We start from the raw sequence: 27480 nt of genomic DNA on the forward strand, positions 1-27480 counted from the left end.
CGATTCATCTCTGCCCGTGTCTCATGGGTTCCCCATATCATGGCCTTTAGCACCTTTCCTACCTGTAACTCTCTGAGTTACCATGACTAGAATGCGTGGCTTGTGAACATCTGGAATGGCTCTCCCTTGTCCCCACCAGTGAGCCTGGAGCCCACTCAGGTCTCGCCTGGGTCTCAGTAGAGGATGGGATGTACCAGACACTGCTTCCTTCCTGCTCCTGGGAGGGCGGAGGGCCCTCCTCCCAGGGCTGAGTGCTGAGCTCAGAGGGTCTCTAACCCATTTCTGCCCCTTCTCTCCCCTTGTGGCCCCCTCCCTGCATAACCATGTCTTCTCTTATTTCCATCAGCAGCCAAACTACTGGAGTTTCAAGGTCAGTGCGTGTGCTTCTGCTTCCGTGACCACTGCATGTGCCCTCCTGTCCCTGGCCCTCCCTGCACATGCTTTGCACAGGGGTGTGCGTCTGGTGTGGGCGGTGGGCTTTGGGGCTGCAGGCTGTGGCTGCTGCTTTCGAGAGTCTGGGCTTGCCTGCCAGGGGCTTGAGGATCCAGAGTGGGAGTTTGGGCCACCTCTGCTGGGGATCTGGGCTGGGAGTACTTAGGCTTTCCCAGACTGGGAGGGGCATTTTGGAATGAGAGAGGCTGCCTCACATTTACTCCCACCTGGAGACACTGCTGGCTCCAAGGTAGGGACCTGGATCCCACGATCTGGTGGAGGGCCCTCTTCTCTGAATTCAACCTTCATCTGCCAGGGAGGTCTTGTGACTATGATGGGCCCCTCATCCCCTTCTTACTTTGGCCCTTTGGGGAGCTGGTCAGTGCCAGGCAAGAGACTCACAGCCTTGAACCCCAAACCTGTTGCCCACATGGAGGGCTGAGCTCAGGAATGAGTGCCTTCCTGCCTCCCCTGGACAGTTTGGGCTGTCCACAGCTGGAAAGCTCTCTTCTCTTCTTCGAGGGCATCCCGCTGAACCCTGGGGGAGCACCCTCAGGTGCCTTCCCTACTTTCCCTGGCACCCCAGGCTCAGAACTGAGCCAAATTAGGCTGCCACTGTGTCCCAGAGTCTCCAGCCCTCCAACTCCCAGGCATCGTGACACGGTGGAAGCCTTCTATCCCCAACACCCCAGGTGCCATCCTGCACCAAGCATCTTATTTGCAAGCGTGCTCGCAGAGGGAATTCCTTGCATCAGAGAAATCACAGAATCATAGACTCTCATTATGTCAGGCACACAACCTTTTTGGGAGGAAGCAGTAGAATTTAATAGTTCATTGCATGGGTCCCAGAGGCTGGTGGTGAGTTCCAGTCTGCTACTAACTAGCTGGGTGACCTGGGGCAAATTTCATAATGCCCTGGGCCTCAGTTTCTCCTCTGTAAAGTGGAACAATAATATCTGCATCATGGGGTTGTTGTAAAGATAGAAGAGATACTGCACGTCCTAAACACAGTGCCTGGCTCATGTTGAGCCTGACATGGTAGCTTACTGCATGGGCTGTTAGAATCACAAACACTGACTTGATTCCCAAATCAGAATCACCTTGAGAACTTGTCAGAAATCTTGAACACCAGGCCCTATGCCCCAGAGGTTTGGATTCAGTAAATGTGGGGTCCTGGAAAGAACATTTTTAAAAGTTCCCAAGGGTTTCTGTCCCCCTATGGACAGCCTTTGGGAACCTCAGATCCTAGTCTGACTGTTCCCACTCAAGGTTCCCTCGGCCTGATCTCCGGCCAGGAGTCATCGGCTCCTCACTGGAATACCTCCAGTGTCAGGCACGCACTGCTGCCCGCAGCAGCCTCCTTGCGCACTGCCACGCACAGCAGCCCCCTCCTATCTTTGGAGAGCTCTGCTTGAATTACCGTTTTATTCTCTTGCCAACTCCCTCATAGACAGGAAGCCCTGGATGTCTCACTTTTTTCTGCCCTGTTGACTCAGCCCAGGACTTGGAGAGAAGTGCTAATGGGCTTTCTCTCATCTCAAGAGGGTTTTCTACAAAGGCTGTGAGAATGGAAAGGTGCGCAGAGGGCCAGGATGGAGACCAGTACTAGCAGGGCAGGAATGTGGGCAACTCTTCTCCCTGGATTGCCTGGACAGGGTCCTGCCTCTTCTGCAGCCAGCAGCTCCGAGGATCCTTGCCCACCCCCCTTCATTCTGGCCCCTGTTCTGTCTTCTTATTGGCACCTCACTTGTGTCCCCCAGCACTCTGACCAGCCCCTTCATTCCCTGCTAGCTGCTTCATTCTGCCTGAATTCTGTAGCCCTTCATCCACATCAGCCTGGCAACCACTGGCCTTCCAGTTGCCTGGCAACCTCATGATCACCAGACCAGGCCTGCTTCAGGGCTGAAGGTGAGAGAAGGGGGCACCGGCTGGCACTGGTGATCAACCTAGAGCTGAGCCACAGAGTCCAGAGTCTGGGCACAGACACTCTCCACTTGGGCCTCCTTCCTACACTGCCTCCCTCCTCCCCAGACCCATACCCACTCACTGGTCAAGGCATTGTGCTTGGGACTGGTCCCCCTGAGGTCTCTAAATCTGACCTTCCGCATCTCCAATTCTTCAAGGCCACATTGGGGACGGCTGGGCACATTGCCCATCAGAGGAAGATGCTCTCTCTTTTCTAGAGTGCTAATCCAATTGGAACATTAAATTGAGCTAATATGAAGATGGAGATTAATTAGGGGCTAATCAGGATTTGGGGAAGGAAAGAGCTGAGGAGAATAAATGATTCCTTTTTAGAGATACTTTTACTTTATTTTTATTATAAAAGTGATATATTCTGATTGTGTGAAATTCACCCAGCAAAGAAATGTGTAAAAGAGAAAGCTCTGTTTCAACCCCGACTTCACCAATGTTAATGGAGTCAAGGGATTTGTTGTTAAAAATAGACGTGTTTTATAGAAAAGTACAATTGGGCGACATGATTTTTTTCTTGATAATATATGCATATATAATCCATATATGTATATATTGCACATAACATGGAATGTACATAAAACAGATCTGACTTAGTATCTTCTCCCTGAAATGCAAGAGTATCTGACAGCATCCAGGTTTAAGGGAAAGGGCTGGGGCAGAATGGGGGGAGCCGTGGCCCCAGCCACGGCCAAAAGTAGAGTCTTAAAGTGTAACTGAAATGATGGTGACCCCTCCCTCAAGGAGAGAGTGATCAAGCTGTCCTCAGGGCAGGGGACTGTCCCTGAGTGACACTCCTCCCTAGCCCCAGCTAGGGGCTACACCCTTGGCTGTAGCTTCAGGGCAAGGGGCTGCCACGCTGGGTACTGGGGTAGGCCTTTCTAGGAGGCAAGCCAGGCCAGTTGGCTCTGGGCAGCATGTGCCTTGCAGAGAGGGGCTGAGGGCAGACATATATGCCGGGTGCTCACATGGATCATACCAGGCTTAGCATGCGCATTGCATGTAGTAGGTAGAGTCTGTTTGAAACCAGCTTCGGGATGGTTCTCCTAGTCACCCTAAGTCAAAGTCTTTGCGCTCCTCTCTGAGGGCCCATGCCTCCCTGAGCTGGGTTAGTTCTCTTTGCTTCCACTGGGCCCTGCTTCCTGCCCCCACCCAACCCTCCGAACTCCACAAAGGATAAATTCGCCGCTCAAACCCGCCGCTTAATTAATGTCTGGAACTAATGCCCCAATTTGCGCAACGATTCTGCTGCTCACCTCAGTGACAAATTTGTGTTGTTGTTGTTCTTTGGAAGCTTAAAATAGCAGGCGTGCCCTGACTCCTGCTCAGATGGTTTCTTGTCTGGCTTCCCAGGGTGCCTGAGGCCTTTGCCCACTCCTTACCTGCTGGGTGTCCCAGGGAGGCCAAATCCCTAAAGGGTTGGGGAACTCTCCTGTAGCCACACAGCAAGTCTGGAATCCAGGAGACCCAAGACCTGTGTGTGTGTGTGTGTGTGTGTGTGTGTGTGTGTGTGTGTGTGTGAGAGAGAGAGAGAGAGAGAGAGAGAGAGAGAGAGAGACTGGCTGGCAGGGGCTCCCTGGGCCTGGATAAAGGCAATGGGCTGAGCAGAGGGGCTCCCATTTGACTCTCATCCTGCCCTGCCCCTGCAGACCCGCAGCTCACGCCACACTCAGGGAGCCCAGCCGGGGCTGGCAGACCAGGCAGCCAAGCTGTCATACGCCTCGGCTGAGTCGCTGGAGACCATGTCGGAGGCGGAGCTGCCCCTGGGCTTCAGTAGGATGAACCGCTTCCGACAGAGCCTGCCCCTCTCCCGCTCAGCCAGCCAGACCAAGCTGCGCTCACCAGGTACTGCTCGCCTGGTCCACCCTCCTCTTGGCCACGGGCCCCTCCTTCTGCTTGGCTCACTCTGGAACCCTCTTCACCACTCCAGCTCTCCTTCAACGAACCCCTGGCTCCCTTCCAGCACCTCATTCCCACCTCCCTGCCCACCCCCGCCCCCAGCAGTCTCCTCCCCTTGGGGCCTCTCCCTCCTCAGCTTCTCTTCCCAGCCCTCCTCTCTCCTACCCCTGCCCTCCCTCAGCAGCCCCTGCCCTATCCCTTTCTCTCCTGGTCTCCTCTCTCCCTCACTCCTTTCAGCAGCCTCCCCTTGCTTCATCCCCCTCTTGCTCACCTCTCTCCCCCTCACAACGACTACCTCTGTTTCTGCCGCACCTGCTCCTGTCCCCAGTTCCGTTTCCTCGTCCAGGCTCCTACCTGCCTGGAGTTGAGGAGGTGCCTTGAGGGGACGTCGGCATGAGGAGTGCTTGGGTGCACCTGCATTCCGGGACCGCGTCGGGCCTCAGACCCTGCCTCTGCAGGACCAGCGCGGCTCCCGAAGGCTCCCCTCGCTCTCCTGGCCGGCGTGGTGGTGGCGGTAGTGGCGGTGGCGGTGGCGGCAGCGGCTCTGACAGCGAGGGTGGCATCTCCTTCGCAGGGGTGCTGTTCCTGCAGTTTGGGGAGGAGACTCGGCGCGTGCACATCACGCACGAGGTCAGCAGCCTGGACACGCTACACGCGCTCATCGCGCACATGTTCCCGCAGAAGCTCACCATGGGCATGCTGAAGTCGCCCAACACCGCCATTCTCATCAAGGACGAGGCTCGCAATGTCTTCTACGAGCTGGAAGACGTCCGGTGGGCGTGGCCCCGGGGAGGGGTGGGCTTCCCCAGGCTCCTCCTGCGAGGGGGTCTCCACTCCGCAGGGCTTTCCCTCTCCAGCCCCCTCCTGACCCAACCTCAGCCCTTCCTCTGTCCTTCCCTACCCCCACCCTCCTGCCCTGTCCTCTCTAAATCATCCACCCCTGTTGGCTGATTTTGGCTTGAGCTAACCTGACATTGGCTCCTGAGGCCGAGGGGGTGGGCGAGGTGGAGGCCTCCGGCTGTGTGTCGGTGGCAGGCAGTCTGAGGCACTGAGAAGAAGCTAGGAAGAGGTTGGGGGTCTTGGCCCTTCTTGCCACCCCTCTTCCCTCTGCCTGTAGTAGCTACCTCTCCTTATCGCAGGGCTGAGGGATGGTGACCCATTTCATTTTCCCCTTCCCCTCAGGGACATCCAGGACCGAAGTATTATCAAGATCTATAGGAAGGAGCCTCTTTACGCCGCTTTCCCTGGCTCACATCTTACCAACGGGGACCTCCGGGTATGGCTTGGGATTTCCCTAGGGCATTGGGGAGGCTGTGCAGATGGGGTCCAAGAGTCTAGTTACTTGTCAACAGGGATCAGGGCCAGTTTTTGGAGCAGGGAACATAGATGCTGAAGCAGAGTATGGTTTCTACTAATTGTGCTCATGGAGGGGTCCCTCCCCTCATCTGTCATGCTGCCCTCCTATCCATTTAGGAATCCCCCCCACCCCCCAGACCTCTAGGTATTGCGGGAGGCCTCTATCAGGAACCACTGCTTCCCTTCTTGCTTCCCCAGCCCTCACCAAAGGGTGGGCCGCTGGTTGCCCCTTTAGGGCCTCTCCATCTGCCACTTCTTCCTCCATGCTGGAGGCCCTGATGGGTAAGGGACCTAAATGCAGCAAGAGCAAGGGAAGGCAGAGAATAGAAGGGACTTCCTAAGAGCCAGGGGGAAGATGCTGGCTCCTTAAGCAAGGTGCAATGGATCCCCTTTGTGACCAACCCTGTGGGGTTCTGGGGGCTGTCTTCTGCACAGAGAGAGATGGTGTATGCCTCGCGGGAGTCGTCGCCCACACGCCGTCTCAACAACCTGTCGCCGGCGCCGCACCTGGCGTCCAGCTCTCCGCCCCCCGGGCTGCCATCCGGGCTGCCGTCCGGGCTCCCGTCGGGGCTCCCGTCGGGGCTCCCATCAGGGCTGCAGTCGGGCTCGCCGTCGCGCTCGCGCCTGTCCTACGCCGGGGGGCGCCCGCCCTCCTACGCTGGCAGCCCAGTGCACCACGCGGCCGAACGGCTGGGGGGCGCCCCCGCCGCCCAGGGCGTCAGCCCCAGCCCCAGCGCCATCCTGGAGCGGCGCGACGTGAAGCCGGACGAGGACCTGGCAGGCAAGGCGGGCGGCATGGTGCTGGTGAAGGGCGAGGGCCTCTACGCCGACCCCTACGGGTTGCTCCACGAGGGCCGCCTGAGCCTGGCCGCGGCCGCCGGCGACCCGTTCGCCTACCCGGGCGCCAGCGGCCTCTACAAGCGCGGCTCGGTGCGCTCGCTCAGCACCTACTCGGCCGCCGCGCTGCAGTCCGACCTGGAGGACTCGCTGTACAAGGCGGCGGGCGGAGGCCCACTCTACGGCGACGGCTACGGCTTCCGCCTGCCGCCCTCGTCGCCGCAGAAGCTGGCAGACGTGGCGGCGCCCCCCGGGGGCCCCCAGCCTCCTCACAGCCCCTACTCGGGGCCGCCCAGCCGCGGCTCGCCGGTGCGTCAGTCTTTCCGCAAAGACTCGGGCTCCTCGTCGGTCTTCGCAGAGAGCCCGGGAGGCAAGACCCGCAGCACGGGGGGCTCCTCGACGGCCGGAGCTCCCCCGCCCGAGCTCTTCCCCGGGCCTGGGGAGCGCCCGCTCGTTGGGTTTGGGCCGCCAGTGCCAGCCAAGGACACGGAGACCAGGTGAGGGTCGCTCACGAGGCCTTAGGGTTGTTGGGGATGGGGTGGGGAGAGGGGACTCTGCAGAGGCTGTGGCAGGATTGTGTACTGGACTGTGAGGCCCCAGAGTCCTTTGTAGGCCGGTAGCACTCTTGAGGGTTCACGGGAGTACTTTGGATATGGCAGGGAAGGCACTGGAGAGATGGACATGCCTTTTTCCTTCCTGCTGCAAGACCTGGGGGTTGGATGAAAGGGCCTCAGACAAGATTTCTGGAGACCTGGGTTTGCATCCGTTCCCTGAACCTCAGTTTCCCCAACTAAAATTGAGGTTGAACCAGCATTCTAGTGCTTTTCCTGCTCAGAGTTTGCAGCCACGAGAGCTGTCCAGCACACGGTCAGCTGAAGTCCACTGGGGAGGGGGTGCTGGTAAGAAATAGGGATGGGGAGAGAAGCACCTGCTATTAGGTAGCCTCCAAGCTGGGAACTCTTGCCCATTATTCAGCTCCGTCCTAAGGGTGCAGGGCTGGAGGAGGTAACCAGAGCATTGACCTATCCTCTTCTGTCTTCAGGCAGTGCTGCTGAGAGATGAGGAGAAGCAATTCACATTCACACAGCTCTCTTGTGGCTTGTGTGCCAGGCACTGCACTGGGCACTGTGGATGCCACGTTGGGCAAACCTGGTTCCTGCCTTGTCTAGTGGGGGTGACACATTAAGAAATACTTGCACTTCCCTTGGGAGGGTAAATAGGTGGTGTGGGAGGAGGGATTCCTTAAAGCTTTTGGGGCTCTGGGATGGCTTCAGGGAGGAGGTGGGGGGGGGAATGCCAGGAAGGGGGAAAACGTGTAGAGGCACAGAGAGGCCTGGGTGGGGCCATTAGGGAGCCGGTAGTGAGAGATGGGGCTGGCAAGGGAGGGGGTGACTGTTAGATGGAAAGGAGCCTTACCAGTGTTAGAAGGGGGACTGTGGGCTTGAACCTTTGGCCTTGGGGCCTTTTGCATTGTCTGTGTGCTGGTGGCTGGGGAGGGAATGGTATTTCCTCTAATTATCAATCTTCAGAATGAGGGGGCTAGGTAAGAGGGACCCCAAGCCCAGAGAAGGGGTTGCTTAAAGCCACCGTCCTCTCCAGGGAGCGCATGGAAGCCATGGAGAAGCAGATTGCCAGCCTCACGGGCCTGGTACAGAGTGCCCTACTACGAGGCTCAGAGCCTGAGACCCCCAGGTAAAATTCCTATCTCAATACTACAGTCAGGGCCTATTGGTTGGGGTAAGAGGAAGGAAGAGTGGGCAGCAGGGGCACCCGGCCCAGCTCTGCCAATGTTTCAGTGTGTGACTCTGGGTGAGCCCTTTCCCTTCTCTGGGACTCCATCGTGACATCAGGGGACTGGAGGAGATTATGTTAAAAGTCTCACCCAGCTTTGATGGTCTGGGGTCAGCCTGGCCCCTCTGATGGCCATCTTTTCCCTGTGCCACAGCGAGAAGATTGAAGGTTCCAATGGAGCAGGCACCCCCTCAGCACGTGAGTGGCCCTTTGCCCCTCCCCCACAGGTACCTGCGCTCTCTGAACCTCAGATTACTAATCTGTAAAGTGGGAATTAAACCATCAGATACATCAGTGGGCTTCAGAGGATCAATAAGCAGTTACCTTCGCCCCAGGTGGATTTGCCCTGGTGCTTTGCTCCCCACAGAAGGGCTGGCCCACTAATTGGGGCAGGGAGTCAGAGCCATGTGCTTCTACCGCTTACCCTGAGTATCAGGGATGGGAGGGACCTTGTCCGGGCCCCTTGCAGGCTCAAGCTTTGTTGCCTTTCTCCAATCCTCGTGGTCCCTCTCTGCAGCCTGTGGGTCAGGCAGCCGGAGCAGCGGCGCCACCCCAGTGTCCGGCCCTCCCCCGCCTTCAGCCAGCACACCTGCCGGGCAGCCAACCTCCATCAGCCGTTTGCAGATGCAGCTGCACCTGCGTGGCCTGCAGAACAGCACCAGTGACCTGCGCAGCCAGCTTCAGCAGTTGCGAAAGCTCCAGGTACTGCGCGCTCCCGGGCCTCGCCCCGTGCCCCGCCCCCTCCAGCCCCTCCGGGACGGAACCCACCCATTCCCACTCGCGCTGCGCAGATGCCCCTGGAGGTTCACTGGGTCCCTCTGCGAGCGCTTTCTCCCCCGACCCTTCCTGCTCCCGCTCGCTGGCGGAATCTCTGCTCTCTCACCAAGCCCCACCGCTCGCCCTGGTTCCCCTCACTGCGCCCTCCTTCCCCTTTCCTGAATACTCACCGTTCTCCTGGAGCTCCAGTCCACCCCATTGAGCCCCTTCTCATCCCCCCCGCCCCCCAGTATCCCTCAGGGCAGTCCCGATTCCCTGTTGCCCAGCATTCTTTCTCCCCTCCCTCTCCTCCGTCGGGCGGAAGCCCTCCCCCTGCACCCCCTCCACTACCCCTTCCCGAGTCCGCAGTTTTCCCCGGGCTGCCCCGCCTGGCAGATGGTCCCACCAGTCAGGAGCCTGGCATCGCTGTGCCCGCTCCTCGAGAGGGCCCTGGGGCCCATCAGGTGAGAATAATGAGCAGAGACAAGCTGGAGAGGGGGCAGAGAGCTGCCATCTGGGCAACGGGTAGGATCTCACCCACCCGCGCGCCGTTGCCCCAACTCGGCCTTTGAACTGGGTTCGAGCGTAAAGTTAATGTTCTTGCGCTGGCCACGGAATCTCTATGAAACCCCAGTGCTTCGGTCTTGCCTCGAAGCCGCAGCCGCACTGTGGGCGCTGCCCTACAGAGGGCTGCCTCTTGCCTCCCCCCAAATACGCCCGTCCCGTTCTCCTGCCTGTGTATTTCCCCAGCCCGTGACCCGTCCTCCGCCCCGCACCATCACGCTGCTCACGGCCACAGCCACAGCCACGGAGCCGCACGTCCCGCACGCCCCAATTTAGCCCTTTTCTCTCCACTATCCCGCCTCTCTTCCTCCCCAGAATTTAGCCCTGGACCTCTGCTCTCCCCTATACCGCCCTTTCTCTGGGGCTCACGGCCGCAGCCGAGCAGCCGCTTCTTCTGGGGAGCCCGCCCAGCATCGGGCTGTCCCCTGCCCGCCTCCTCCCGGCTCCTCGCCTGCCGAGCACCTCGGTCCCCTCCCACCCTCGGCCACCGGTCCCTTTGCGTCCCGCAGCTACAAAACCTGGAGTCGCTGCGCGCACTGCTCAAGGGCACAGAGGCGGAGCTGAGCATGCGCGTGTCGGAGGCGGCGCGGCGGCAGGAGGACCCGCTGCAGCGGCAGCGCACCCTGGTGGAGGAGGAGCGGCTGCGCTACCTCAACGAGGAGGAGCTCATCACCCAGCAGCTCAAGTGAGGCTGGGCCCGGGGCGCGGAGGAGGGAGGGCTGGCGCTGCGGCCTGGGCCGCAACCTGGTTTCCCTGGGAGGTGCAGCTGCCTTCCTTCTGAATCACAGGTGACTGGTCTGGTCTGAAGCCTGATTTCCCTCTCCTCTATGGCCTGATTTCTCTGTGACCCACAAACCTTTGACCATCTGGCACCATTCCTTATTTCTTTTCTCTTTTTTTTTCCCCCTGGCTCCATGCCCTCTTTTTGCTATCTCATGGTCCACAGTCTGGCTTCCCCCTGCCCTGTGACCTTATTTTCATGTGGCCAGGTGCAGGATTCCACTCTGTCCTCTCTCTGCTTTCACTCTGGCCTGTGACCTGTACAAAGTGACCCTTGGGTAGCCACCACTGCCGCCACTCCAATTCCCCTATCTCTAAGACCAGGGATAGCCAAGGAAAACCTTCCTTCAGTCCTAGTGCTGCTGAAACAAGGCTCTAGTTTTTTCAGAAGGAGTGAGGAATAGGGAACACCCGGCTCCCAAATGCTTAGACATGGAAGGGTTAATTGGAGACAGTCTTCTGATCCAAATTTAGCAAATGGCTGTCTGGCCAAGATTCCATTGTCTGGCACCGTTGAAGGGAGAAACTGCCTTTTGCTGTCCATCCACCCAGTGAGCACCCCCAGGCCACAGCAGCCTTTCCTTGTCAATCACTGGGATCTGAGACAGAGGCCTTGCTCCTGCCTCTGGCCTCCTTCTTGGTGGCACAGGGCACAAGCGACCTGAAGTCTGGCTCCAGCATTAAAAGACTATTTGATCAGGCCAGTTTCCGCCCTCTTCTGTGCTTTAGCTTCCTTATCTGTGTCCAGTATTAAGATTTTTGCAGTTCTTTCCAGGGGGAGCTTGGGTTCTACTGGCCAGTGACTTTGGGGAGCCGGGGGAGGCTTCTCTGAGGAGCCCAGCTTGCAAAGGGCTCCTTGAGATGGGTCCCTCCTTCTCAGCCTTGGACCCACACAGCCTGTGCACTTTGGTAGGGCCCAAGGCAAAGATTCCCATGACCCATGAGGTTGAGATGAAAGGGCCATCTCACTTGGCAATAAGCTGGCAGCCACTACCCCATCATTTCAGGTGTGAAAACTTAGTGAGAACCTCAGATCTCCAAGCAGACCGGTAACTGTCACCCTGCCCCCCAGAGAATTCCATTTACCCAACTTTTCTGTTCTCTCCTTGCCCCTTTTTCACTCAGCACAGAGGAGCTGGGTTGGGATTTTTAAAAGGAACTTTACTGAAACATTAAAGGAAAATAAAAGAAAATATAAAAGCACAGAGACAGAAGAGATGAAAGAACAGATTTAAGCTGCTGTCACATGAGTGTCTGGTCTTCAGCTTCCTGGGTCCTCAGTTCTCCCGGAGCTCACAGACTCCCTATCCTCTGTCCTGTTATCAAACCCCTTGTTCAGACTGCTCACTTGAGAGAGCTTGGGGGCTGATACATTGCTTTTGGTAGGATTCTCTATCCACTTTGAAGGGGATTCCTGCCTATTTGGGGGACAGCCTGGGCTGTCCACCAGCCCTGAGGTGGCTCTGCTTGGCTATGAGGGCCCTCCCTACCAGCTCCCATAGCCTCCCTGGGTATTAGGTGGACCAGCAGGCCCATCTTTACCCCTACTTTGGCTGTAGTCTCTGCATGCTTGCACTTGCTCTGATTTGCTCTGTGTGGGGCTCCTAACTGGTTCAGAGTGTGCCAGTTTTGGCACACTGTTGGCAAGATGCTCGCCCCAACATCTTGCTAGCAGTTAAGACCAGTTCCATGCTTTATGCAGCTTGACTCTCTCACCTGTTTTTCTTTTTTCTTTCTTTTTTTTATTTTAAGATTTTATTTATTTATTCATGAGCCATTCTGAGCCACCCAGGCATCACTGTCATCTGTTTTTCTAGCCAAGGCCTTGAGCTCTGTCTAGACATTGCCCTGAGGGGTACCCTCTGCTGACTTGAGACCTTTTGGCCTCTGCAGCCTCACTTGAACTAAGCCAGCACGGGCTTTGTAGGAATACCAACTACACAGCCACACAGGGCCCCACACTCCGAATGGCCTTATGCTTGGCTGTTGTTATCTTGAAATTCTTAATAATTTTTAAACTAGGATCAGCATCTTCATTTTTCACTAGGCCCCATAAATTATAGAGCTGGCTCTGTCCTGACCCTGCACCCCTCTAGGACTGAACCTGGGTCTGGAAAGCCCAACCCCTTTCTGATAATGGTGTCTAGACTTAGACCAGTCTGGGGCTCACTTGAAGAGGCTGCCCAAGTTAGGCCGCCCAAAACTTGTGGCAGGTTTCATGACCAGAAAATCGAGGTGCTAATTGAGGACCAAGTCCCTTCTGCCCGAGAGTCACGGTGTTGTGTCCTCCTGAAGGCTTACCTGAGTCCTCCTTTAAATGAGGGTCTCTTCCCCATCAGAGTGATGTTTGGGAGTGATTGTTTTAGAAAACTGGCACACTCTGAGCCAGTTAGGTGTCCCACACAGCAGGAAAGAACAGTTTCTCTTTCCTACTTGGCAGAGCAAGGGCTGAGTGGGACAGGGATGAGTATGGGGTGATGTCGGTCCAGTGTGGAAGTGAGATGCAGCAGAGTCCAATGGCTGAAGCCAGACATGAATAGATCTTGCTTTGCCACAAAATATTTGTATAACCTTAGACAAGCTACTTGAAGTCCCTCAGCCTCTCTCTCTCTCTTTTTTAATGCCAAACCTTATTGTCTTAGTTAAGATATCTGCTATAACAAATTATATAATGGTTCAAAAGTAACAGACGATCTTATTTTCTCATGGAACAGTACTGGGTGGGTTAGTGGAGTGACCCTCCTCCATGCAATCATTCAGGGGCCCAGGCTAATGGAGGCTTTTCCATCTTCAATATATGCCTTTGGAGATCATGTGCAGGGTCATTGCCTTTCAACCCAGAGGAAGGGGAAAAGAGCATGGAGGAACTTCCATGGGAGGTTTTTACAGGACAGCCTGGAGGCAGCATGTTATTCCTTTGACTCGCATTGCATTGGCTGGACCTCAGTCATGGCCATTTCTTTTTTTTTTATTTTTAATTTATTTTAGATTTCATTTATTTATTCATGAGAGACACACAGAGAGAGGCAGAGACATAGAGGGAGAAGCGGGCTCCTCGCAGAGAGCCCTATGTGGATTCAATCCCTGGATCCGGGATCATGCCCTGAGCCAAAGGCAGACGCTCAATCGCTGAGCCACCCAGGTGTCCCCATTTCTTTTTTTAAAAAAGATTTTATTTATTCATTCATAAGAGACATAGAGAGAGAGGCAGAGACATAGGCAGAGGGAGAAGCAGACTCCCCATGGAGAGCCTGATGCTGGACTCAATCTCAGGACCCCGGGATCACGTCCTGAGCCAAAGACAGATGCTCAACCACTGAGCCACCAAGGTGCCCCAGTCATGGCCATTTCTAACTGCAAGGGAGGCTGGGAAGCATAGTCTGATGTCTGAGCTACCGTTTGTGTGTAGACTGGAGGTAATAATGGCTTCCATGCCCAGGATTTTTTATGAGGATTAAATAAGGTAATGGAAGTGGAGGGCTGCCTGTGGCACCTGGCACACAGTAAGCGCTTAGTACAAGCTAGCTCTTCAGCTGGCAGTGCTGAGTCACAGGATTTCGTCCTTGCTCGAGTGTGGTCTGTCTTTTCATCCACTAGTTGGATGAAGATGTATAGGCATGCTGATAAGATTTGCTAGTGACACAGAGCTTTGAGGGGGAGCAAATCTGTTGGATGGTAGAACTGAGATTCAAACATTGTTCCCGCCTGGATTGTTGAGCTAAATTCCAGCAGATGGGATCTGACAAGAATGTATGTAAAGTCCTGCATGTGGGTCAGGGATGTTGGTGACTCAAGTCACACAATTGAGATGACCTACCTGGGCAGCAGTTCCTTCTTTCACTTACTCATTCATTCCACAATTATTTACCGGACCTCTGTTCTGCTCCAGGCACTGTGCCAGGAGCTGGCAATTGGAGATGAATCCAGAAGACATGGTCCCCGCCTGCCAGGAGCTACCGAGCCCAGCATGCAAGAGCTCTGAGGGTTTTTGTGAGGCAGGAAGCAGAGCCCCAACCCCAAGTGCAGGGAGTGGGGGAGCAGTTTCCATTGAGACCTGAGGGAGGAGTGGGAATTGGTGCATGTGTATGCACATGTGTATGTGTGTGAGTGGAGTGTGGGAGGCAGGGGAAATGACATTATAAAGGCCCAGACAGTGCAGCACATACAAGGACCTTGGAGAAGTTGTGGACAGTTCTAAACAGAAGCAAGCCAGGTGAGGACAGGGGATGAGGCTGGAGGGAAATTAAGAGTAGCCCCCAGGGACTGACCCTTTACCACCCTTTTCCCATCTGCATTGGCTTATTTTTTTTAAAAGAATTTATTCATTTATTGGAGAGAGAGAGAGAGAGAGAGCAAAAGAGTGAGAGAGAGCATGAGCAGGGGGAGAGCTCAGCAGGGCTTGATCCCAGGACCCTGGGAGCTCAGATGCTTAACCATCTGAGCCATCCTGGAGTCTCTGCATTGGCTCAGTTAATCTTCACAATGGCCCCTGGAGGGAAGAACTCTTACGACCCCCATTTTTTTTTTTTTTTTTTTTTTTTGGTTGAGGAGGTTGCAGCCCAGAAATAGTAGGTAACTTGTCTAAGATCTCTCTGCTGGGACGGGCAGAGCTGGGATTAGAATTTGGATCTGACTATAGAGCCAACTTTTCAGCTACTACCTTCATGCCCTTCTTCTCTTGGATTTTAGCCTCAGGACAATGGGATCTATGTGTAGGGTTCAACACAGAAGGTAATGACTTGGTGTGACTTACATTTTAGAAAGATGTGGGTTTTAAAATGGCAGACGCTCAGCATAAACCCTTTAACACTTGAAAGCAGTTTTGTCTTCAAGGAAAGAGGCTGAGTGGATTATTTGAGAAAAGTGGTGCCACCCCTCAAGGGACGAGACTTTGTAGGGGCACACACAGGTGCCTGCAGTTCCCTGAAAGGCTGCTGGATTGTCTCCTGCTTCCTTGGCAGAATGAGAACCAGAGGATGCAAGTTATAGGGAGAGATATTTGGGCTGATGTTGCTAAAGACCAGAACTTTGACAGCAAGGTGGGGGAACCCAAGACACCTATTAAGGAACTCGTCTGAAGTCTTATCTCTGGGGTTTGGCATTTCTGATTTCATTTGGGCATGGAGCCTGATGGATGGCATTTATTTATTTATTTATAAATATTTTATTTATTATTGAGAGAGAGAGCATGTGCATGCGTGGAGGGGGGGCGGAAGCAGACTCCCTGCTGGGCAGAGAGCCTAATGTGGGGCTCTATCCCAGGACCCTGGGATCATGACCTGAGCTAAAGGCAGATGCTTAACTGAGCCACCCAGGTGACCCAGTGGATGGCTTTTAATTTTGATCTGACTGATGTCCTGATTTCTTCCCACTTGCCCAATTTCAGGGGGCTGGGCTGGGGCCAGAGGGGCTGAGAGGGTCTCTCTCTGGTTGCAGTGACCTGGAGAAGTCGGTGGAGAAGATCCAGCGGGATGTGTCCCACAACCACCGGCTGGTGCCTGGGCCAGAGCTGGAAGAGAAGGCGCTGGTGCTGAAGCAGCTCGGGGAGACCCTGACTGAGCTCAAGGGTGAGGCCAGCGTCCGGGCAGGCCGGCAAGCAAACAAGCGAGCGAGTGGCATGTGGTCCCCGGGCGGGAGTCCCTGCTGCACCCGTGCCCCCCAGACACTGCCCTCCCTGCTGCCCTTCCTCCCCATCCTTGGGAGCTGCTCCCTCCCCAGCTCACTCATCCTGGTCCCCTCAGCTCACTTCCCAGGCCTGCAGAGCAAGATGCGGGTAGTACTGCGTGTGGAGGTGGAGGCGGTGAAGTTCCTGAAGGAGGAGCCACAGCGCCTGGACGGGCTACTCAAACGCTGCCGTGGGGTCACGGACATGCTGGCCCAGATCCGAAGGTCTTTCTCTCCCTGACCTCTTAATCTCGGACCTCCGATTTCCCATGAGGTCACACGCTGGGCATAGATGGATAGATCAGCTTGACCCCTTACCCTGACTCCTCTAGAGGTCACTGATGTGCCAACTGGATCTCTACCTCCACTCTGACCTATGACCCCTGGCAGGGTACAGGCTTGGCTCTCCCTTCGCTGGATGCAGTCACTCCTCCCAGGCCCCTCCCTCTGTCCTGCAAGATCCCAGAGCCCTACTCACCCTCTACCCCCAGGCCAGGCTTCCCTTGCACGGGGCTGTCAACGCTCAGCCTCACAGCTGCTCCTAATTCTCCCAACCCCAGGCAAGTGGATGAGGGGGTGTGGCCACCCCCCAACAACCTCCTGAATCAGTCCCCCAAGAAGGTGACGGCTGAAACGGACTTCAGCAAGAACTTGGACTTCGAAATGGCACCCCCTAGCCCTCCACTGAACCTCCATGAGCTGAGTGGGCCGGCCGAGGGAGCCCCTCCTACTCCCAAGGGGGGCAACCCTACCAAAGGCCTGGATGCTGCTGGCAAGAGAAGCGTGGACAAGGCTGTGTCTGTTGAGGTGCTGGGCCTGAGATGGGGGTGGGGGGCATGAGCTAGGCTCACACATTCTTACCGCCATCCTAGACTGGGTACTTTTTCCTGGGAGGAGGAGGATGTTGGAGGAGCACAATGATGGTGACATTAGTTCTGCCAGACAGAAAAACATTTTATACCACTATTAACAATCAAGGCAGTGTGATGTTGGCCTAAGAATAGACCGTGTGGTCAATGAAACAGAATAGAATGTCCCAAAATGGGGCTAATGAAGGTTGCATTCTGGACCTAACAGGGAGAGCATAGAATACTCAAGAAGTCTGAGGGTCTCCTGGGGGCTGGGCCAACCTTCCTTCTCCATTCCTGGCATGTGTGGCTGGGGGAAGGGGCTGCATGCCCAGAGTCCAGGAGCCGGGCCGCTGCTTCAGTGCTGACTCTTGCTCCTCCTCTCAAGGCTGCTGAACGGGACTGGGAGGAGAAGCGGGCAGCCCTGACCCAGTACAGCGCCAAGGACATCAACCGGCTGCTGGAGGAGACACAGGCGGAGCTGCTGAAGGCCATCCCTGACCTAGACTGTGCGAGCAAGGCCCACCCAGGCCTGGCCCCCACCCCTGACCACAAGCCCCCCAAGGTCCCCCACGGCCAGAAGGCAGCCCCTCGAACGGAGCCCAGTGGAAGGAGGGGCTCAGGTATGGGGAGAGGTGGGGGACTGAAGAGCCCAGAGGAGGAGAGCCCCATCTTCAGGAGCTCTCAGGTTGTTGGGGGAGGTACCTGGGTGTGAGAATCTGTGTGGTCAGACTGCCAGAGAAGGGAGATGCTAGGGCATCAGCAGCCTGACCCTCAGCTGCTGTAGGGGCACCCAGAGGACAGGGTAGAGCTGGACTCCACATGGGGCTTTTCCCACTGCCCTAACTGCTGCTGAGAGGCCCACACGGAGGAGGAGCCAGTCTGGGACCAAGAGTCACCGCCTGTACATTGTGACAGAGCATATGCTCTGCACCAGGCTGTGGCAAGATGGGGCACGGTGCCAGTCCTCATGGATATGATTTCTGTGTCCAGCTGAGCCTGCCAGACCACAGGGGAAGCAGAAATCCAACCAGAAATAGCAATTATCATCCTGCTATCTGTATTTGTTAAGCACCTACTGTGTGCTGATTGCCAGAGATAAGGAAACAAGACACTGCTTATTTTCAAGGAGGTTTTAGTGTAATACTAACATTCTTGTTTATCGTGTGCTTATGTGACAGGCTACTCCAGATGCATTGTATATAGAAATCCTTACGATTTTGCAGCAACCCCAGGAGGCAGATACAGTCATTATTCCCATCTTGCAGATGAGGACGCTAAGGCTCAGCGTCGCTAAGTGATCTGTCCCAGGCCCTACTCAGTGTGTAAACCAGAAAGAGGATGCAGGTGCTAACTGCGGCAGTGGCCTGCAGTCCTACAGGAGGCCCTGAGAGGGTGGGGAGCGCTGCCCACTGGGGGTCACGTTGCCTTGGAGTCTTGAAAACAAGTGGGCCTTTCCCTGGACAGTGAGGGAGGGCATTTTAGAGAGTAGCAGCACGTACAAGTGCCTAGAGGGATGTGTTTGGTGTTGTTGAGCGAGGTTCAGACTGGGAAGTAGCGAGCAGAGCTGAGGCTGAAAATAGGCAGTCGTGGAAGGTGCTGAGCGGAGGAGCTTGCACATAGTTTGGGGTCATGGGGAGCCAGGAGGCTCAAAGGCAGAGGAGTGTCAGGTTTGAGTGACTTTTCTGTAGGTTGCCCTGGAAACCACCCCCACCCCTGGAGAAAGGAGCAGGGAGAGCCTAGGGGGTTGGGTCAGGCTCTTGCAAGATGGAGAAGAGACAGTGAAGAGTGCAGAGATGCAGCAGAGGGGCAGAGGAGAAGAGATGGATTAGGGCAGCGCTTCTGAGTGAGTGTATGCACAAAATCACTGGAAATCTGTCAAAATGTGGATTCTGATTCAGCAACCAAGGGTGAGGCCCGAGCTTCCGCATTTCTAACGAGCTCGCAGGTGCTGCTGGGCTGCTGGTCCTGGTTCACTGACCGCACTTTGGGTCTAAGAGAAGCACTAAGACTAGTGCTAGACATGGGTTCCAAGGGGAGATGAGAGAGGAGGAGGAGGAGGAGGAAGGAGGAGGGGCCGTGTCGTTTCCCTGAGCTTCCCTCCCCTATCCTCCCTGGAGAAGGAAGCAAATTTCATCACCTTGGTGCATGGACTGTGAGGTCAAGGACTCCCTGACCCCAGCCCCTTGGCTGCCTACAGATGAGCTGACAGTGCCTCGGTACCGCACGGAGAAGCCCTCCAAGTCACCCCCGCCGCCCCCTCCCCGCCGGAGCTTCCCCTCCTCCCATGGCCTCACCACCACGCGCACAGGAGAGGTCGTGGTCACCAGCAAGAAGGATTCGGCCTTCATCAAGGTACCAAGCCCACCCTAGGCCATGGGATACCCGAGGTGGCCTCTGAAGACCCCATGGGGCAGAAGAAAAGAAGGGGGCTGGCCAGTGGTACCTCTGCTTCTGGGTGGGGCTCCCACCCTGGGAAGGGGGCCAGCTGGCAGGGGACTGAGGAGCGTGCTGATGAGGAGGTCGGGCTGGAGCCAGTCTGGAACGCGTGGGGCCCAGGAGGTGAGCTGGTGCTGGAGGAGCTGCAGAGCCTGGTCTTGACCGGGGCCTGGGCCTTGCAGAAAGCTGAGTCCGAGGAGCTGGAGGTGCAGAAGCCCCAAGTGAAGCTGCGCCGAACGGTGTCCGAAGTGGCCCGCCCAGCCTCCACACCACCCATCATGGCCTCTGCCATCAAAGATGAGGACGATGAGGACCGCATCATCGCCGAGCTAGAGGTGGGTCAGGGGCATGCCTGGCTCCCCAAGTCCTCAGCCAGGCCCCTCCTCTCTTGCCCACCAAGCTGACCCTGTGAGAGGTGACCTGGGCTCCTGCAGAAGGCTGGCCTGTGTGGGAACTGTCCTTCTTGCCTCCATTTCTCTGCCACTGTAAAGTGGGGGGATGGGGTCTGAAGTCCCTCTTTGCAGGTTTGAGTTTTCCTTATTGTAGTCTCTGGGACCCCTACAACTGCCCCGAGACCCTCTGTACTCTCACACAGCCACCCCTGAGTGTTCTGAGAACAGAGTGCTGTAACACCCTGATACCCTAGTACCTTCAGGTGCCCTCACCCCATGCTGTAAGTCACCCACACTCAAGTGTTCTCAGCCCTGCTCCCCAAGTGGCTGGAGACCCTGACCACCTAGGCCTCTGGAGGAAGAGACAAGATGGAGGGCAGAGTGGCCATTGAGCCTGGTGAGGGGCCAAGGAGTAAGGCTGGGGTTCCTGCCTGTGGCCCACAGGCCAGCACCCTTGTCCTCCCTGTGCCCCCTTCTCCAAACTTGCCCCCACCTTCTGCTCCCCAGGTGTTTGAGAGAAGCTCAGTGTCTTCCCTCCCCCCCACGCCCCGCCGCCAGCCGATCCCCACCTTGCTGGCACCCCAGGACCTGGGGCCCCCTGGGGGCTCAGCCCAGGGCCCCACATGGAAGGTAACGGGCTGCCCCCCACCTCTCACGGCTCTCTCTCTGACTGTGCCTCCACACCTTCCTCTCCTCACCTCTCACGCTAACCTGCTAACACGCCGGTCACCTCCCCAAATCCCACCACTGCCACAGCCTCACCCCTCCCCAGCTCCGAGGGCAGGTGCATAACCCTTCCCGCCTTCTCCCTCTCTGAGACTCTAGCAGGCTGGTACCTGGCGGCATACCTACCGTGTCTGCGTTTTCTTTCTTTCTCTTTCTTTTTTTTTTTTAAGATTTTATTTATTTATTCATGAGAGACATAGAGACATAGGCAGAGGGAGAAGCAGGCTCCCCATAGGGAGCCTGATGTGGGACTCCATCCCCAGACCCCGGGATCACGCCTTCAGCTGAAGGCAGATGCTCAACCTCTGAGTCACCCAGGTGTCCTGTGTCCGCATTTTCTTACAGGCTTAATTCTGAGTTGGGTATTTTGTTCCAATCCACAGCCAGAGTTTAGGTCTGCCCCGGAGCCTGGGTGTTGTCTTGGTCCAAGATTGGAGCTCGGGTCCAGCTCACTACATGACTTTAGGCCAACTCAAAATCTGACTTTGTCCTGAGCCCTTGCCCCTGAACCCCCTCCTCTGCCGCCGGTGCCTGGTGGGGCTCCGTTTCTCCCACTAGAATCTATGCCTTGCACTGGGGGCCGGGACACCCCAGGAGAAAGACTCATTTACAGCCTCCCTCTCTGCCATGGCCCCAGTGGTCAGGAATCCTGGAGAAGGAAGCCATGCCCTTCCTTGGCTGCTGGTTCTGTCTTTCAGCATGGGGAAGTTGTACCTTCTCTCTAACTTCAGTCCTTGCTACTGTCCTGCTGCACTTAATTTTCTCTTTATCCTTTCCTGGGAATGTTGGGGTGGACCTGCCGTCTGCACCCCCAGGGGACTGCACTCGGGGAAGGGGAACTGGGGGAGGTGGTCTGGGGATCTCTCCCTCTTCCTAGTCAGGTTGGGGCAGGAGGGCCTCTACTCTGGGGAGGGCAGCCCCCTGCCCCCCACCCCCGCCCCCAGCATGTGCTCACCTGCCTTGTCTGGTTCTCTTTGGCCCACAGCGGGCTCCGTGCTGCCCAACACCTAATTTCCGGCCTGGCTTGAGGCTTGGTGGTGCTTTGCTTCCCTGGCCAGGAGGAGCAGACAGGTGGACAAGACTGTCTGCTGGGCAAAGGATGGGCACAGGGCAGTCCAAGGAGCTGTCTGGGGATGAGCAGTGTGCAAGGGGTGCCCCCTGGGCTAGCTGTGCCCTTGGTGCCTTGGCTTACCGCACCCACCCCTGCCTCTCTCTGGCCCCTGGGAGTCAATCCTGAGGGGGTCCAGTGGGCAAAGCCCCTCTGCTGGCCTTTTGGGCTGGTTTACCCTCTGCGTCCGGAGGCGCCATCGGGCAGTGGAGCTGGGCAGGCATGGGTCGCTTCTCTGCTTTCCCAGTCAGCACCCTCCACCTCCATCCAGGTAAGCAGGTGGCAGGGCTGGGTGAGTGGCTTTGGGAGGGGGGCTTGAGGTCCCAGCTACCTCCCTGGAATATCCTCATGGATCCTTTTAGTGGAAAGAACTCTGGACTTGGAGTCACACTGCCTGGGTTCAAATCCTGGCTCTGCCACTAACTGTGGATAAGTGACCTTGAGTGAATCACATGACACCCACGTTCAGTTTCCTCATCTGTAAAGTGGAAACATAAGAGCAGTAACCATTTCATGGGTCATAGTAAAGACTAAAGATGAAGACATATGGTCTGAATTAGACTAGAATTCACTCAATTTGGGGGGTAGTGGGTGGAGCCCCCCAAAGCCAGAGCAGGTGATACTCCACAAGAGCAGTTGCTCTAGCTTTACCGAGCATGTGTGCAGCAGAGGGACCTCGTCCCTCCCCTTGTGGCTGTGAAGCCCTTGAAAAAGCTCCAGAAAAAGCTCCAGAAGTAGGGGATGAGGGAACCAGAAGTCTCTGGCCTAAGGTGAGGGTGACAGCCCCTACCCTCTGAGGCCAGAGGCCACTCAGGTCAGTTTGATAAAGAGCTAACATTTGCCAGGTGCTTACAATATGCCAGGCACTGTTCTGAGCACACGCCCATGTGGGCTCACTAAATTCTCCACCAACTCCATGCTTTTGTTACCTTGTTGCACAGATGGGCAGGCTCCTGGGAGTGCCCCTGGGCTCCCAGAGTTTCACACGGGCAGTGAGAGGTAAACCTGTGTCTGTGCTACGGGGGGACCAGCGTCTCTGCCAAAAAGTGGAAGAACATAGCATGGGGTGGGAAGAGGCCTGAATTCTAGTCCTGGCTTTGCCTCTTGCTAAGGAAACTCAGTCACCACACTCACCTGCCTCAGTTTCCCCATCTATGAAAGGAATGGACTGGCCTCACCCATGTAAACCCTCATCCTAGCTCAGGGGATTCGGTTTGCAGGGATCAGACTCTCCCTCATCTCTCTTCTCCCCCTAGGCTGCCCCAAGCCCCAGGGCCTTCTGCGTTCCCCAGATCATCTTGACAGAGTGTACCCCCAACCCTCCCTCACCACCAGAGGCCAGACCCGAGGAAGCTGGTCCCAGGACAACTCCTACTCCGCGCCCCCGGACCCTGCCTGGCAGTGGGAGGGGCTGTGATGGTGCCCGGGCCCTGCCAGAGGTGGTTGCCAGGGCCTCCCAGCCTAGGAGCAGCTTGGTGCCTGACACAGAAGGGACTCCTCTGAAGAGACTGGGGACAGAGAGCTGTACCCCGGAGGAGGGAGGACCTGGGGCTCAGTGTCCTTGGAGACCAGCCCCTGATGGGACTCAGGAGCCCCCCACTGCTGAGACCCACCCAGAGGAGACCCCCAAGGACACCGGCCGGCACATCCAACCCTGCAGTGGGGAGCCCAGGGGCCAGCCCACTGGTGGCCTAGGCTGCACAGTGAGAGGCGCCACCACCCAGCGAATGGACAGCCTGGAGGAAACGCTCCAGGAGCTGGAAGCCACCCTGAGCCAGATGGGCACTGCCCTCGCCGTGGGGCTCCCTGGCAGCCCCCTGCCCCTGCCACCCGGTTCCCAGGTGGCTGCCTCCTCCCCTAGCCTCTCCTCCTGCCTTCACACTCCAGTCTCAGTCCTCAGAGCTGGAGGGGGTGGGGGGCTGCAGGAACACCACGCCAGCCCCCTCCTCCCACCGGCCTTTCCTCAGCTCCTGCCAGCCTCCTGGGAGCCCGGCACCGGGTGTGGTTTGCGGGCAGAGCCCCGGGGGGCTGGGAAGCCGGCCTCCCCAGGGATTACCCAACCAGCCCTGCCAGGGACCAGGTCCTCTCCCCTCTGCTCTGTATCTCTAAACCAACAAATAAAGTTCTCTCCTCCTTTTCCAGCCCCACACTCCCCCCCCCCCAACTCCTGTCCGACTTTCTGCCTCTGTTGTTTCTCTGTCTGCGCCTCTGAATCCCCGGAGTCCTTCTGGGAAGGGTGGTACCTGGGGTGCTTTGGAGGATCCAGACTTGTCACATCTGTAGGGAGACTATACCCCCATCCTCCCAATTAGAGGAAGATGGGGGTCCAGGGCTGCCAGTCCCACTCTGTCTGCCATTATAAAGACCCCCTCAGATCTCAGGCATGCTCTGTGAGACCCTAGAAAGGGTACCTTGTCAGGAGTGGGGGTGATGGCAGGGACTCTCAATTTAGAAGTGGTTCCCCCAGAAGGGTACCTTCTGCTCCTGGGCTACTCAAGGAAACCACCAAAGAGCCCTCACTGGGGAGCTGCTGGGAACCTGGCTGTGGGATAGGAGTGGCTGTCCCCTCTGAAGGGAGGCCTTAACCCTGGTCTCAGAGAGTGGACCTGAGTCCTGGCCTGGGATGTGGAGCCAGGGAGGTGCAAAGGTCTCCAGGTCTCAAAGGGCCCATCGAGGAGCCTCCAGCCCCAGAGACCCCACCCGACACCTAGGATTCAGGTGCCATCCCACCTCCAACTCCACCCTGTCTCTCTTCCTGCAGAGCGGTGGTGGCAGCGTGCCACCCATGAAGGTGGTGACTCCAGGGGCCTCTCGGCTGAAGGCGGTCCAGGGCCAGGCAGGCAGCCCCGACAAAGGCAAGCATGGCAAGCAGAGGGCAGAGTACATGAGGATCCAGGCCCAGCAGCAGGTAGGCACCCGCGGTGGGGTGGGCGGGGCTTGGCCCACCCAGGCCCCTTCCCTTCCCCTGCAGGGCTGTGTTCTGGGCACCTGCCAGCTGCCCAGAGACGACCTCCCTGCCAGGATGGCCCCTCTGGTCCCCTGAGCCATCTTTTCCCTCCTCCTGCCAGCCCCAACACTCAGGATCTGGTTTGGAATATGTATTTTCAACCAGGACACTCTCCTTTCCTTACCCTCACTCGGGTCACAGAAGGCCCTCTCCCCAGCTGCTCCTGGAGGAGGGGGACCCAGAGGACTTATGTCCCCACTGGCCCGATGCCTTCCAAGGCCGGGCCTGCCCTGGGATGGGAGAGAGGGTTTCGAAGTCCCTTTGTCTTCCTGCCTCTGCTCTGCTCTGCTCTGCTTCCTCTCCCTGCTCTCAGCCCCCTGCTCTCTGCCCCCACCCCACTCTCATTTGGCCTCCCTCTTGGCTCTCAGACCATCTCCCCGCTGAGGGAGAAACCAATTTTGCATCTGCTTTTCACTGTTTGGGCTTTGGTGGGTTCCACTGATGTCAGTGGGGAGAGGAAGGGGATCTCGGTGGGGTGGGAATGACAAGGGTACTATACCCTCTTTCAGATTTAGTCAGCGGGCTTGGGGCCAGTGTACAGAGTTGACAGCCTCACCTGTGGGTGTTTCTGTCCTGTGACCCACTGCGTGGCTGGGTCAGAAGGTGCAGGGTGGTCCCTGGGCCTAGATACTGAGAGAGACCTTTTGTGTACTCATTTGGTTCAGTAAGTATTTCTGAGCAGCTCCTGCATGCCAGGCCTGTTGTGGGTGCTGGGGTGGGAGTGGGCGCTGTGCGATCTCCAGATGCTGTGACCTGAAGAAAGTTCTAGGCTCAGAGGCAGGAGGTTAGAGATGGCAAGTCCAGCTACCTTTTTTACAGATGAGGGGACAGCTCAGAGAAGGAAAGAGGCTTCCCAAAGGCACACAGGAAGGTGGCATCAGAGCCAGGACAGGCCCTGGGAACCACCAAGCCCTTCCCAACCATGGTCCTGTGACAGCCCTGGGCTGTTGGTTCCCCAGAGGCACGCGTGGAGAGGAGACATCCAGGCCCCACCCGCCCCTGACCAGCTCTCCTCACTAGCTCCCAGCTGGCCCACCATCTTCCTCGTGGGCCCCCAGACATCACGTACAATCCCACCCCAGCCCTGTCTTGCTCCACAGTGCACGAGTTCCCCTCATCCTGTCTGGACTGCCCCTCCTTCGTGTCCAGAACAGCAGCTGACATTCACAGGGCGCTCATTTGTGCCAGACACATGTTCTCTCGTTTCTCATTCACCACACCACCCTGAGGAAAGTCCTTAAGATCCCCGCTCAGTAGATGGGGAAACTGAGGCTTTACCCACGGTCATGGAGCCCTCCCCACCTCTCTGTACCGTTCTTAGTGATACAGACCCTGCCCCTCAACACACACACACACACACACACACACACACACACACACACACACGGGAGCTGTGTATGTCCTTTACTCCTTGCTATCCTCTCCTCCCTGGCCAGCCCTCACCCTGACCCTCCTGACTCCTTTCTCGGTGTTTCTCTGCATGCCTCCTCACGTCACCGCACCCCGCTTCCTCCTGGGCCTCTTTGCTCCCCATACCACACACTCCTCTCCTGGGGCACCAGGGACAATCTGGCCCTACCCGGGTCTCTGTTCTGAGCCCAAGCCTACCCCTCAGAGAATGTCACCCACCCCCAGGGCATCCACCTGCACTGGGGAGGCTTGGTGGCTCCTTCTCACCACCTACTATACACGGTTCTCTCCACGCCAGTCCCACGGCCCGGCCATACCTCTCGCTTTCACTTTCTTTACAGAAGCACTTTCTCCCTAGTAAAGTAATATATGTTCCTTGTGGAAATGTCTTAAAGAAGCAGGAATAAAATTCACCCTCTGCCTCATTACCTAAATGCATGGCCTTCTACGGTCTCCCTGTCACTTCTATCACCTCTAACCTATTTTCCCAGACCTGCGGGCTGGGGAGGGATGTTTGTGTAGGTGCTGCCTAAGCGAGCACAGAGGGAGGGATGTTTGTAAAACGCAGATTTGATTATGTCATCCTCCCCCCACTTCAAACCCATGCCCATTGCTCCCCGCCAGGTGAGATAATCCAGTCCTTCACCTGCTGCAGGGCACTACTGTGGGCAGCCTGGGTTCCTCCCTCAGCTCTCCTGGTGCTCTCTGCCCCACACCCTCAATTTGCTGCAGCCACCCTGGGTCACCTGGCCCTCTGTCCTCTGGGCCCGGACACCGCTCCCATCAGCTCAGGCTGTGAACTTGGTCAAAGTCCTTGCCTCCTGCTGGCTCTCCTCTCATCTGTACAGTGGAGATGAAGGCCAGCTGCAGTGTTCTGAGGTCACATAACACCAGGTGTGGAAAGACCCGGGAAAGCCCCAGAGTGCTCTGAGAGGGAGAGTCTCCGTCGTCCTCTGTTGTACTCTGTCTTCATCCATTTGTACATTTGTTAGCACCAAGGGCTGGGCAGGGGCCTTCCTCTCATCACGTGGTTCTAACATTTGGGGCTCAAAGCTCCCTTTGACAGTGACAAGGAGAAGGAGAACCAGAGACACCAAAACTGGGGGGAAGAAAGTTCCGAGATAGGGGATGCAACAGTGCCTTATACTACAGAGAACAGGCCCTTAGATGTCGTGCTCATGATCCAGGGCTGGGATGGTAGCAGATTCCCAGGGATGTAGGGATCTGGGGCCTGGAGCAGACGTGAAACCACCGACCCCTCTTCTACCGGGGCTAAGAAATCTGTCCCAGGGCAGCCCCCGTGGCACAGCAGTTTAGCGCCGCCTGCAGCCTGAGGTGTGATCCTGGAGACCCGGGATCTAGTCCCATGTCGGGCTCCCTGCGTGGAGCCTGCTTCTCCCTCTGCCTGTGTCTCTGCCTCTCTCTCTCTCTCTCTCTCTCTCTGAATAAATAATTAAAATCTTCAAAAAAATGTTTAAAAAAAAAAAGAAATCTGTC

The 27480-nt window shown here is 56.7% G+C and overlaps 1 protein-coding gene across 10 annotated transcripts in view; it reads left to right on the forward strand.

Annotated features, from left to right (window-relative positions):
• SRCIN1 (SRC kinase signaling inhibitor 1) overlaps positions 1-27480 on the forward strand; it is a 66279-nt gene that overhangs the window by 36192 nt on the left and 2607 nt on the right. For 2 of the 10 annotated variants that reach the window (XM_055330554.1, XM_055330580.1), the window contains 17 exons: positions 347-370; positions 4056-4251; positions 4880-5078; positions 5488-5581; positions 6097-6995; positions 8098-8190; positions 8444-8487; positions 8807-8991; positions 10119-10294; positions 15826-15956; positions 16131-16278; positions 16614-16860; positions 17290-17524; positions 19102-19256; positions 19523-19675; positions 20240-20362; positions 22823-24454. In XM_055330554.1, the coding sequence (XP_055186529.1) occupies positions 347-370; positions 4056-4251; positions 4880-5078; positions 5488-5581; positions 6097-6995; positions 8098-8190; positions 8444-8487; positions 8807-8991; positions 10119-10294; positions 15826-15956; positions 16131-16278; positions 16614-16860; positions 17290-17524; positions 19102-19256; positions 19523-19675; positions 20240-20362; positions 22823-23878 (4158 nt within the window). In that variant the 3' untranslated portion in view covers positions 23879-24454. Of the gene's footprint in view, positions 1-346; positions 371-4055; positions 4252-4879; positions 5079-5487; positions 5582-6096; positions 6996-8097; positions 8191-8443; positions 8488-8806; positions 8992-10118; positions 10295-15825; positions 15957-16130; positions 16279-16613; positions 16861-17289; positions 17525-19101; positions 19257-19522; positions 19676-20239; positions 21838-22822; positions 24475-27480 lie in introns of those variants that run through there. The other 8 variants (XM_055330562.1, XM_055330587.1, XM_055330570.1 and 5 more) reach the window with 6 other exon arrangements.

The sequence above is a fragment of the Nyctereutes procyonoides genome, unplaced genomic scaffold (assembly GCF_905146905.1).
Source record: "Nyctereutes procyonoides isolate TBG_1078 unplaced genomic scaffold, NYPRO_anot_genome, whole genome shotgun sequence".
In the NCBI taxonomy this organism is placed as follows: Eukaryota; Metazoa; Chordata; class Mammalia; order Carnivora; family Canidae; genus Nyctereutes; species Nyctereutes procyonoides.